The sequence below is a fragment of the Coptis chinensis genome, chromosome 2, assembly GCF_015680905.1.
Source record: "Coptis chinensis isolate HL-2020 chromosome 2, ASM1568090v1, whole genome shotgun sequence".
Classification (NCBI taxonomy): Eukaryota; Viridiplantae; Streptophyta; class Magnoliopsida; order Ranunculales; family Ranunculaceae; genus Coptis; species Coptis chinensis.
The window spans coordinates 94,778,344-94,791,247 of NC_141457.1; the positions used below are offsets into that span (position 1 = coordinate 94,778,344).

Below are 12,904 nucleotides of genomic sequence, written 5' to 3' on the forward strand. Positions count from 1 at the left end.
AGAATGGAATGGCAGAGAGGATGAATAGAACTTTGCTTGAAAGAGCAAGATGTTTATTGTCTAATGCCAGTCTAGGCAAAGAGTATTAGGCGGATCTGTGTCCATGGCGTGTTACATGTACAATAGGTCACCAGTACCAGCTATATAGATTGCAGGACACCTTATGAGGTGTGGTCAGGTAACCCAGCTGATTATAGTATTTTGCGAGTGTTTGGATCGACAGCTTACTACCATGTGAGGGATAGCAAGCTAGATCCTAGAGCTAAGAAGGCCATATTCTTAGGATTCGCAAATGGGGTAAAGGGATATAGATTGTGGTGTCTAGAAGACCACAAGTGTCACGCCCCGAGACCCAATACACATCCCGAGGACGTGGAATGAATCTCGAGGCCGACACCTATCCCGATTCTACCGAAATTTCGGCAGAGTTTCCTTTGTTTGATCGACGTTCGTAAACCCTAAAAACCTGTCATAACCTGTCATAAACCCTGGACATCTTATAATTCATTCCTCCAACCATACATACATCCAACAACCATATATACCACACTTAACTCTAACTACTACAGGGATATGACGATATAACTACAAAACAAGGAGAACCGCCAAATCGATTATTACATCAAAATGACCTAGCTCTATATATACAACAAAAAGAAACTAGTCTCTTTCTATACAACCAAAGGAAAAGAGCTAGGCTCATTATATACAACAAAGAATAACCTAGGTCATCTCTATACAAATCAAAAATATAAACTTGACTCTTGCCTCGTCAAGCATGGGGAAATCCTCCCAAATCACCATACCCGTCATCACTAGGGGTTAGGGAAACCCTCCTCCGCGAACCGCTCGTCACGAAATGTTAAGTAGGATGAGCAAACAACTATGCCCGATAGAAACGACATAGCCAATAAATAGTTTACTTATAGAAAACATTTAAAACATGCGGGGTTTCTATAATAGTATTCAAATATTGTGACTAGGTATATATACATCACTAACTAGCGAAATCCTCTTGACATGCTTCATTGATATATAAAATAGAGTTTTCACAATCATCATACAACTATTGTGGGTTTGCATCCTATTAGAATGGTGAGGTCGACCGGTACTTCAAACGGCCCGTAAGCAATCTCGGTTCAAGATACTTCCCAAGTGAACCATGCAATCGTTGTTTTCCTGATTTTACCTACAGTGAGGAGCTGAAATGCCGTTGTTGTGTTCGCACACAAAAATCCCCAAAGCTTTTAGGGCTCGGTGGGCCACACTACCCACGACCCCCATACGGCATCACCTAACTTACGGTGGTCAACCGTTCGGACGACCGCAGACCGCCGGGATCCCGACACACATCCGGGAGTGGACTAAACTCTCACTCGCGTCTAAAACCTCATCGAGGTAACATGTAACCCCACTCCAGCTTAATCACCATACGACGTGACACTACAAGCATGGTTATCTAGAAAAGTAGAAAAGGAATTCCGGACTACATCCAATGATGCATCCCTTTAAAGGTGGCCCACCACCTCGAAGGTGTACACCACAGTTGGAATCTAGAAATTATGCCGTCTCCTGAAATCGACAACAGTTCCTTCTTTATAGAATTCACGGTTCCTTTTCTAAATCTCCTCGTGATAAACATAGTAATATCTATATATATATACTCAGTATTACCGATTATTTTCAAATACTCTAGTTACATATCTAGTTTTTCTTTTAAAAGCTGTTGATTATATAGGTGTGAGTTCTGGATTTCCTAAATCGGCGCAGACCAACCTATGACTCCCAAACGGGCGATCATAGTAAATAACAACCGATGATTCCCAAACGGCGAATCATCGTAAATAACACGACCATCCCGGACCAATCGAGAACCTCGCACCTAGTTACAAAACAACCGGGTAATCCTTACCCGCGATTAAAAAATCCATCTCTCTCGTCTCTTGGCGGTGACAAAGAGACGCCGAACCTTTTCCCAAAACCAGTTTTTCACTTTTAACCAGAAAACAATCCCTCGCTACTCCCGATTTTACAGAAAACCCATTTCACGCGAAAGCTATCTATATATATAGTTTATAGCGAGAAAATACAATGCAAAACATGAATATCCTATATACATGCATGGTTGATACACAACTATCTATTTCCTAGTTAAACAATTCAAATCATGCATGAAAATAAGCAGGCTATATATTGGTATGTAGGTTCCTACCTTAGCAAGCTCCGTTCTCCTCAATCCCACTTAACCGAATCAAGCTCGCTTAACCGAATCAACTCGAATTCAATCCTATACAGCATATACATATACGTCGGTTGTTAGAATTGATCGAACAACGAGGAATTCTTAACTTAGTATAAGCCGAGAAGAAATCTCAACGTTAAGAATTGGGGTTCGGGTATTTTTTTCCTAAAACTATCGTCAATCAGAGCTCTGAGGGCCCTTTCGGCACGCTGTTACTCGACGGTCTCTGATTATTTCGCCATGGCAGGCCCTCATATCAACGTCAATCCTATCACGTCTCAATTCAAATTCCAAATTTTAACTACAACCCATTCTACACCTCTCAATTAACATTAATTCTATTAATAAAATCGGTGGGTGTTCTTATCCCTCAATCACTACTCAATCAACTCTTATACAGTTATAAATCGACATAAATTCATTGAAATTGTAATGAATAACCAAATTCTTACCAAGTCAGCAATAGAAATCGTTCCTAGCTCGCTGCTCCACCAACATCGCAGCTCTCCTTCTCCAAACCGAGCTACTGCCGACCTTAAACCCATCCCATTTCAGTTATACTTCCTCAATTCAACCAACTACATAACAATCGAGTTCAAATGATTTACTTTAAGCGAAATTAACTAACCTTTCAACTTTGAAACGACGGCCTCTCAAGGATTTTTACCGATTTAGTTAAGCCATTCCTCTCCAAATAGCTACTGTCGAATTATACAGCCCCCATTCAATATCTCTCATCAAATACAACCTCAAGCTATTGAATTCGAATCTAAATAATTATTTGAAACGAAAATAAAACTCACCTTCCGCGGTGTTACGGCAAAATCCGAATTTTTGTGAGTCTCCACACTTGAATTCACTGTTGTTAGTGAGTGGTTGTTCGAATTCGTGGGTTTGAATTCATTGGGAGAGGAATTCACTCACTGTCGCCGCGATTCCACTTCGGTTTCGCTTGGTTACGCTCGAATTTCCAGTAGATTACTTTAGTGTAGTGTTTCTAGGTTGGAGTGTGAAGGATTTTGGTAGAATCGATGGAAATTGAGAGGATTAGGTCTCTCTCTCTCCTAGGGTTTTGAAAGGGCGAAAATTGGGGAAGATGAAGTGCGATTTTTGTGTTTTCGCGATTTCGGGTTTTTTTCTATTTTTGGGCCGCGATATATTTAGGCCCAAGCCCAATATATCCTGATTAGACTTAACGTCCTACTTAGACTCCTAACCACTAACGAATTTGACGTCGCGTCGTAATTATTTCTCCGGCTCATCCCGCTAAATTTAATCTTCCATATTCTATCTCTCCGCAGGCTATAATAATAACTCACTCCTGCGGCGTAAAGTCGTTAACTTCGTGCGACCAAACGCGGCCAACCCGTATTAACCGGCCTTTTGTCAAATTTTAGGATATGGATCGCTTACCTAACGTGACTTATGAGTCGGAGTTAAGTTCGATAAGTTCACGTATGGGTGAAAAATAAACCCGACGACCAATTCTGAAACGACCCTAGAGTTGATATAGAAATTTACAAAAATACCCTTAATAATAATTCGGGACTTTACAACAAGTTCCCGGTCGTGAGATGTTACCTTTGATGAGACTTCGTGTTATCTTTTTTCAGCAAGCCAAAGTAGGCGGAATGGTGAGTCTATAGAAGTTCAAGCTACTTGAGCTTGAGTTATGCGATCTGTGAGATGACCGGTTAGATCATGATGAGGTACCAAATCATGGAACCACACAACAACAGGAAGAAGAGCAAGAGCATCCGCAACTTGTAGTGGCTGACCCTAGGCCACAGAGACAAGTTAAAGAAGTGCATAGGTATGGGCACGAGAAGCCGGTGAAACACTATGGTCAGGTGGATTTAGTGACATATGCACTGAATATCGAAGATGATGAGCGGATAGCTTCAAGGAAGCCGCTAGAGATGCTTTCATTACGAGATTGGTTGGTAGCTATGCAAGCAGAGATGGAATCTCTTGATAAAAATCACACATGGGACCTAGTTTTATTACCAAAGGGCAAAAGGACTATCGGCAGTAAATGGGTGTTCAGAAAGAAAGAGGTCCTTCCCCGAGTCGGAGCGTACGGGGTACAAGGCAAGAGTGGTAGCAAATGGTTTTCCACGAAGGAAGGAGTTGACTACAATGAGGTATTTTCCCGGTGGTCAAACATAACGTCCATTAGTGTGTGTTATTAAGTTTAGTTGCTCACTTCAACTTGGAGTTAGAGCAACTTGATGTAAAACCGCTTTCTTGCATGGGGACTTGGAAGAAGAGATCTATATGAGACAACCCGCGGGTTTGTCGTTCTTGAAAAAGATTATGTATGCAAATTGAATCGGTCAACGTATGCGGGTTAAAGCAATCGCCCGGGCAATGGTACAAAGCTTTGACACATTCATTATGCAACATGAGTACACCCGGCGTAAGTATGACCGGCCGTGTGTCTATTTTAGAAGGCTTAGTGGTAATGACTTCATCTATCTCCCCGCTTTATGTGGATGACATGCTTATTGCTTCCAAAAGCATGGTGGAGATAGACAAGTTGAAATCTCAACTTAGCTCGAAGTTTGAGATGAAAGACTTAGGTGGAGCCAAGAAGATCTTTGGGCATGGAGATTGACCGAGATAGGAAGAAGCGGCGGATAGTTGTATCTCGGAAGAAATACATTCCGAAAAGTAATTTCTCGATTTGGTATGGAGAATGCAAAGTCGGTTTCTACACCTTTAGTTGGGCATTTTAGGCTTTCGGCTAAGTTCTCTCCTAGTTCGATTGGAGGAACAAAAGCATATGGCAAATGTTCCTTATGCAAGTGCCGGTGGGCGGTTTGATGTATGCTATGGTGTGCACACGCCCGGACATTTCCGCAGGCGATTAGTGTTGTCGCTTAGGTATATGGCAAATCACGGAAGCGATTGGGAGGCGATGAAATGGGTACTAAGGTACTTGAAGGGTACCTTGGATGTGGATTAGCTTATGGTGGAGGCACTTGTTATGTCGGTGGGTTTGTGGATTACGATTATGCGGTGATCTAGATAGACGGCGATCGACTCACGGTTATGTGTTTATGATGCATGGTGCACCGGTTAGTTGGAGGTCTATGCTACAGCTGATTGCTCTATCTACTTCTTGGGCGAGTATATGGCGATGGCGAGGCGCGAAAAGAGGCACTATGGCTTCGAGGTCTTCTAGATGATTTGGGTATTGAAAGCGAGAACCGTGTTGCTTTGTATTGTGATAGTCGAGTGCTATTCATTTGACGAAGAACCAAGTTCATCATGCTCCGGACCAAGCATATTGATGTCCGTTATCACTTTATACGGGATGTCGTTGAGGATGGTGATGTAGCACTTGAGAAAGTAGACACCCATGACAATCCTGGCGATATCTTGTGAAAAGTTGTCACGGAGTTAAGTTCCAACACTTGTTTGGACTTGCTCCAAATCTACATGTTTGAAAGAGCCCTCGTGGGGGCATAGCCCTTCGAGGCCCGATTTCGCGAAGTCTTCCTTCTTTGAGGTGTTCCCTCTTTTGGATGTGATCTTCTTTGGATGTGTTCGGCTTGGTTTTATGTGTTAAAACCTCACCAAGGTGGAGAATGTAGAGAAAAAAATGGATTTTTTACGCTTTTCATGTTGAGAGCGCTTCCGAGTGAGAGCGACCACCAGCTCGAAGAAGCGCCAGCGCCAGTCATTTTTTTTTGTGGGCTTCGCTACAGTAACCGCGATTTTGGTTTTTTGGTATAAAAACAAAATCAATTTTTTGGAAATCCTAACTTTTCCAAAACCAAGAAAGAGAGAGATTATAAGAGAGCAATTCTTTGTGAGTTGAGTATTCATTCTTTGTGAGTGAATTGAGAGACTTGTAATCTGTTACTCCGGACATCTAGTAAAGCTTGGAACTTGCAGTGTGGAAGTAGGCAAATTGTCGAACCACGATATATCTCGTATTGTGGTTTGTTCTTCTTTTATATTAATTGTTTTAATTTATATACTTGTTATTTGATATTGAGAAGTGTTGGGATATTGCTTGGAGGGTGTTGAAGTCTTGTCTATTGAGAAGGATCGATCCTTGTGTTGGATTGATCCGTTTGTTCATAATTAACGTTGTTTCCGCAAATCATATATTTACAAATGAAACAAAAAGGAACGTCCATCATGCTTAAATTTTTATGTATAGATTGAGTGCAAAGGCCCATCATGCTTAAATTAAACAAAAGGGAACGCTGCGGTAAATTTTTATGTGAGAAGGCTCCATAAACCTTGGCTTGGCGATGTCTGTGAAGCATAGATGACTCTCCTTGCAATTGGAATGATTCGACCACCACCTCGTTGCACCAAGACAACATGGAGCAACAACAAAGACACACTTCAAAGCAAATACCCTTATGTTCTCATGAGAGTTATTTGTTTTGAGGTGTGTGGTGTTATGCATGCTTGATACTGATTAACAGAGGTGGAAGTCGAGATCAAGACCATCCTCCAACGGGCAGGCTTCCATATACAAACGGTTGTGCTTATTTGGGGACTTCTTTGTGGTGATCAGATCAAGACCATCCTCCAACGGACAGGCTTCCATATACAAACGGTTGTGCTTATTTGGAGACTTGCTCATCACAGTACGGACAGACTTCTCAAGCAGTCTCACAAAAGGAAACTACAGGGTCAGATTTAATGATTTCGGCCCCACCAATGAAATCGTCAACCAAGTCTTTCAAACAAATCTCAAGATGAAGCTCTCCTGCACCAGCTATAATGTGCTCCCTGGACTCTTCAATTGTACACACAGCCATAGGGTCTGACTTGCATCTAATCTGCTTGTGAGCCAAATAGACGTGGCAAGTAATTTAATTTTGGCTTTTATAAAATAATAAAACATGGGTTTATACTTTATATAGCCTTTTATATGGTGCTCCTAATTTGTAATGGAAGTGGATGGACTCGGTGTTCAGTTAGAAACTGCCTCGATAAATACACTAGCTTCTATACCTTCTTGAGACTTTTGAATCACGCATGCATATATAGTTCCATATACTACACTTCTCATTTTAATGATTAGGAAAGCTCTAATTAAAACTACTTCCTAGTAAGGAAAATAACTTGCTTTGTTGCCTGACCACCGTACAACATTATTCTTTAGCTTCAAAGGACCTTCATCACGACATCTAGTTGAGCCGTTGAGGTGCATATTTTTTTTGTTTTTGGTTTACTTCATGCATTTTTCTCTGTACTTCATGTCAGAGGGCATTAACTAAAAAAGGCAAGAAGGAACGCGTCCGCAAGTTGGGGAATGTGAAAGAAAATGATAGACTCTCATCTTCCAGATCGAACACATGCACACTACCTTTGTCCTTCAAAATAGTGAAATATAAGCAATTTCCTTTCCATTCTGCATAACTGCATTGGTTGCAGACAAAGAAGACAGTGCCAGATCCTGATAAAAAGAACACCCTATCGCCTATAGATTCCACTTTCAACCAAAGTTCGCTCGAAAGATCCATCATAAAAATCTCAGCATGGCTGATTGCCTTGCCAAAGTTCAAACCTAAGATGTACATACGCACGAGATAAATTTGCCCACACGACTCCACCAAGTAACTATAAAAGGTAAATACTTCGTTATTAACCTCAGGCTTCTCAAAGTTTAGCAACCTTACGTACATATTGCCGCAAGTTTTCCTATCAATAATTGCAACATTACATTGCAAGGTAAGTGAATATATGCGTCCATCTGTATGCCCAATGACTTTATTAATGCATTCATCATTGTTTTTGTACTCGTATTTAGTCCATTCTTCATCTCCTAACATATCAGAGGGTGACCTTGATGTCAGATTGGAAGGAGATTTCTTCAAAACACTGTATTTAAGAGAGGGCAAACTTCTTGGCCGGGGCTTTTTTCTCAGGGTGTAGTATAACTACAACCCAAAATTCTAAATCTAAACAGAGCAAGGAGAGGTACAAAACAACATCAATACAGCAACCTATCTCATAGGTATTATCACCTAAACAGTAACATGCTTGTCCAAAGATAAAAACCCAGACAAGAGCACTAAATAATTAACAGAAAACAAAACCCTAGTGTAAGAGATCACACCAGACCAAACAGCATCATAAATTAAATCGCTGGAAAACCACCTCATTGGTAGAGTTACAGTAGCAACTGATCAATGAGTTCAATAACCTCACATATAAACTACATTACCACGAGATTCTTAAAATGAGAGTTAAGAGCAATATGAAGTAAAACCAAAATCAACAAAAACAAGAACAAAGATTATTCTTAGAACGTACTTCATCGTACACCAAGAAAATATGTCGGCACAAACTAAACTAAACAAGCTAAGCAGAACCGAAAGTTTATTAACTGAATGCAGTAACTAGTACAATCCACTTCGACACAAAGGTCCAATGCTCCAAAAATGCTGACGATCAACCATTGAGTTTTGAAATAATCCAAACAGGAGGTGAAAAGGGAGAATCAGAGGTAGTGTTGGTGGAAAAAGTTCGAACTTTTTTGTCTTCCAAATTAAAAACTACACTGTCAAAAGAAATTTCAGTGTCGAGATTTCCTCCATAATACTGCATACGATGGTCTTCAACAAAATAGATGCAATTCCTCTTGAATATTGTATCGACAGCCAATACAGAAACCGAAGTATTAATACCCAAGAACAAAGCATGTTGTCCTAAACTTTTCACGGGACGCCATTTATTATTAGCAAAATCAAGTTTCAAAACAGCAAATGAAGTAGTGCATAACTTTTTTATTCCTCCTACCTCTTTTGGAGATTCACGTTGAATAACTTGTAGCAACTCCCCTGAGCATTCTACCAAGTAGCGAGTTACACCTCTAAAAACACATCCATGAAGAATTAATGAATAGGACACATTCACTTCACTTGCCTTTGGAGGATCACTCTTGATATCAAAAATGTAAAACTTCCTATTAGCACAAATTCCATACAATTGCTGCTTAAAGTATATAACGTCCATAACAAAGGGGATGTTTTGTATTGTTGTCCATGTTTTGTCTCCTGGTCTAGCAATTGCTATCTTCTTGGAAAGAGATACCGCAATGCAATCTTCAGATGGATTCTTAGGATAGGTTAAAACCACTTTACTTACCATAAGATCGCGAAGTTGAGTTCGAGTTTTTGTTGGATCCTCAAACGGCCAGGTATCGATTGTGGAGTGCGGTGGGAGATCCATATGAACTTTGGAGAATAGATTGAAAATATGCGTATCAAGTTCCATATCAACTGTAACAATCCAATTACCTGCGGCTCCAACGCACCTATGCTGATGGATCTCGGGTAAATCAAGCTCGTATACTTTCGTCTTATCCAATTCTTCTCCACCTCTGGTAAGACCAAGAAAAGAACGACGAGATGTTGATGAAGTGTTTTCTTGGGGTAGCATGAGCAGAGGAAGCTGTGGCATTGGATAGTTGTAAGAAACGCATCTCCATGACTTGCAAACCACTTTAAACTGGGTTAAACCTTGTTTGTGTTGGATTAGGAAAATCAGAAAGCAATTAGAGTACTTAACCAATTACTACATCAAAACGGGCCGGGTACAGTCAGACTTTCCTATGGTATGGGATCGTGCCAGGGCCGGCCCAGAACTTTGAGGGGCCAAGGCGAGTCTTTATCTTTATCTCTATATATATATTATAGCTCTCCCCTCATCAATTGAGGGAGAGTTTTGAGAGTGTCCACGTGGGCAAAACTAATTACGATAAAATAGGGAGAGACTTTTTTTTTGTTCCCGAATCTAACCCCAAACTCTAAAATACATAATTCTCCGACAATATGGGTGGTTGGGCTATAGCGGTGCATGGTAGCGCAGGGGTCGACCCAAATCTCCCAACACACCGCCAAGAAGAAGCCAAAAAAATCATGCTTCTCAATCCAAGTTCCACAACCCCAAAACTTTTGCCTTTTAATTCTTTGATTGCTGGCTACTCGAGGTTGCATGGAGCAAAAGAAATTGATATTGAGAAATCAAACCATACTGATTAGTTACCCATACTGATTTATCTCTCGGCCTTTTATTCCTTGAACTTTGGCTGATGTGAGGTAAGAAGGGTACTACTTTAGTCATGCATCAAGAATTTGCTACATGGACTTCTAATTTGCTCATTTCCTACTATTTTACTGGTTGCAGGAAAAGTGGGGATCAAACCAAAGCAATCTCAGATTGGCATGGATAAAGAAGCAAGTAAACCTAATACCAGTACTCCTCAAGCCCTTCTTAGTAAGTACTCATACTCTCTTCTATTATTTTTTTGTCAAAGATTGTGTTAGAATTATATTTTGAGTTTAGGAAATCTTCAAATCGAGTTTTCTTGCTAACCGCTAGATATATGCTAATTTATTCTACATAGTGGTTACCGAATTTTTGAGCAAATGGGAGCGAGATATTCAATAACAATGCCTTAAGACTTCGTGCTAATTAAGTCAAGATTTGATGAGTCTATGATGAAGTTCACAGCTAATGATGAGAGAAGAAAACACAAAGAAAACGAAAAGAGTGGAGACATAGAGATGCAAAAATCAGATTCGTTGTTGAGTTGGGTCTAAGTTTTGGTAATTGAAATTGATTGTGGAGAGATGGGTGGAGAAGATGGAGAAATGGGTCGGGTTGGACCCCTTTTCAGATTTGGTTAAAATGGGATTTGTTGGATCTTTGTTGGGCCTCTTTGCCATGTGTTGTAGGAGTCTATTCGAAAAGAAATTGTGGGTGCCTTAGTCGGGTGATGCCGATTTGAGATTTGAGATGCCGAAGTGGAGAAGTAGGAGTGTCATCATGCTTCTTGCTTATCTGAATTTGGTACCGGTTGGATATATGGGTCTATCACGTAAGACATTCTAACTGTTTCAAGATGCATTCGTCCCCTGGCGTGTTGGGATTTAGATTAGTTGTTTTCATTTGGAAAGACTATCGGAAGAGGAGCTTCTTTGGATTGAAGGAGATGCTTAAAGTAATGAACTCGATAATGATGGTACAATCACATTGTTGAAACTTGAAAAAAAGAGATGGCATCAAGAAGAGAGAGAGTCGAACTTAGAGATGTGAATAAGCAAAGAGAATATGAAGAGTCGGGGAAGAGGGAATATGACGACAAAGGAACAACACCATGATGAACATCAAAGTTCGTGGTGGTACTCTTGGGATTTTATCACCGGGAATATTTTGAAGAATGTTAAAGAAGTTGTTATCTTGGAAGAGGACTTGAAGACGATGATGAGAGGAATCATGATTGAGAAGGTGGTGATTATGGGATTATAATCGGTAGTAAAAACTGAAGAAGGAAAAGAGAAGGTGGGCGGCGAGTATGAGAACTCTATCGGCTGAGAAAGCACGAGAAGCCCGAAAAGAAAGAGCGGAACATAAAGTGGATGAATGAGGCAAAGGATATCGCGGCTCAGAAGGCTGAAGAGGCAAAGCAGAAGGTTGCTGAATATAAGGACTATGTTGCACAAAAGGCGAAAAAGGCCAAAGACACTTCTGCACAGAAAGCTGGAGAGACAACAGAGACAGTTAAGAATAAGGCCAGTGAGTACACCGACTCTGCTGCCCAAAAGGCGAAAGAAGCAAAGGACACAACTGCACAAAAGGCAGGGGATGAGTACAAAGACTACACTGCTGAGAAAGCGAAAGAAACAAAGCACATCACTGCTGAGAAAGCAAGCGAGACGAAAGATACTACTACATGAACACGAAAAATGTGGGTACTAGAAACAGAGTTAATGATAAGTTTGTTGGAAATTTTGGTTGGTGCACAAATAAAAAAGCCAATAAATCCGAACCGTTGCTTAGGTTGACCGGGGTCGAAGAAAATGATAAGTTTAAGAAGAGGGAAAATCCTACTATGGGGACTAAGAGTATAGTGGATGTAGCAAAGGTGAAATATGGACTGAAATACGTCTATGTGTGGCATGCAATTATCGGTTACTGGGGTGGGATACAACCAGGTTTGGAGGAATATGAGTCATCAATGAAATTTCCAACGGTGTCAAAGGGAGTGCTGATGAATGAACCAAATTGGAAGATGGATCCAATCGGCAAGCACGAGGGATTGGGCTTGGTGAGTCTAAAGAAGGTTTACAAATTTTACAATCCGGTTACATGAGTACTTGGCTTCACCGGTGTGGATGGAGTTAAAGTGGATATGCAAAGGTGTTTTTAGAAACTCACGGGTGAAAATTTAGGTGGGAGGGTTCAAATTAACTAGACAAGATCACCAAGCTCTTGATGCATCCGTTTGCTAAGAATTTTCCTGATAATGGTATCATTGCTTGCAAGAGCCATAATATTGATTCAGTCTACTACTCAAAACAGACGGCAATTGTGAGGACATTAGATGACTTTTATCCACGTGATCCTGTATCACACATCCATCCAGTGGCAGAGTGTCATGCTTCAGCAAGGGCGATCAGCGGTGGGAATGTTTATGTCAATGATGCACCTGGGAAGCATAACTTTGAGATACCACCTGCTAACATACACCATTTTTTTTTTCTTAGTGAGAGTTATTTAACAGGTTGCTTTAAGTTTTTAACATTCCTTAAACAATGGAGAATTTTCTTTGAGGTGAATTTATATGTAGGGATGAGATAGTGGTTGGATTTGAGTTAACGTGATTTTCGAATTTGACTAGAA

The 12,904-nt window shown here is 40.6% G+C and overlaps 1 protein-coding gene and 1 pseudogene across 1 annotated transcript; one reads left to right on the forward strand and one right to left on the reverse strand.

Moving 5' to 3' along the window:
* Nucleotides 1-8,668: 8,668 nt before the first annotated feature.
* Nucleotides 8,669-9,679, reverse strand: LOC147519200 (F-box protein KIB2-like). Its single transcript, XM_086594082.1, has one exon. The coding sequence runs from the start codon at nt 9,677-9,679 to the stop codon at nt 8,669-8,671; it is 1,011 nt and encodes a 336-aa protein (XP_086450208.1).
* A 1,961-nt stretch (nt 9,680-11,640) lies between these two features.
* On the forward strand, nt 11,641-12,904 carry LOC147519201 (putative galactinol--sucrose galactosyltransferase 6 pseudogene; annotated as a pseudogene).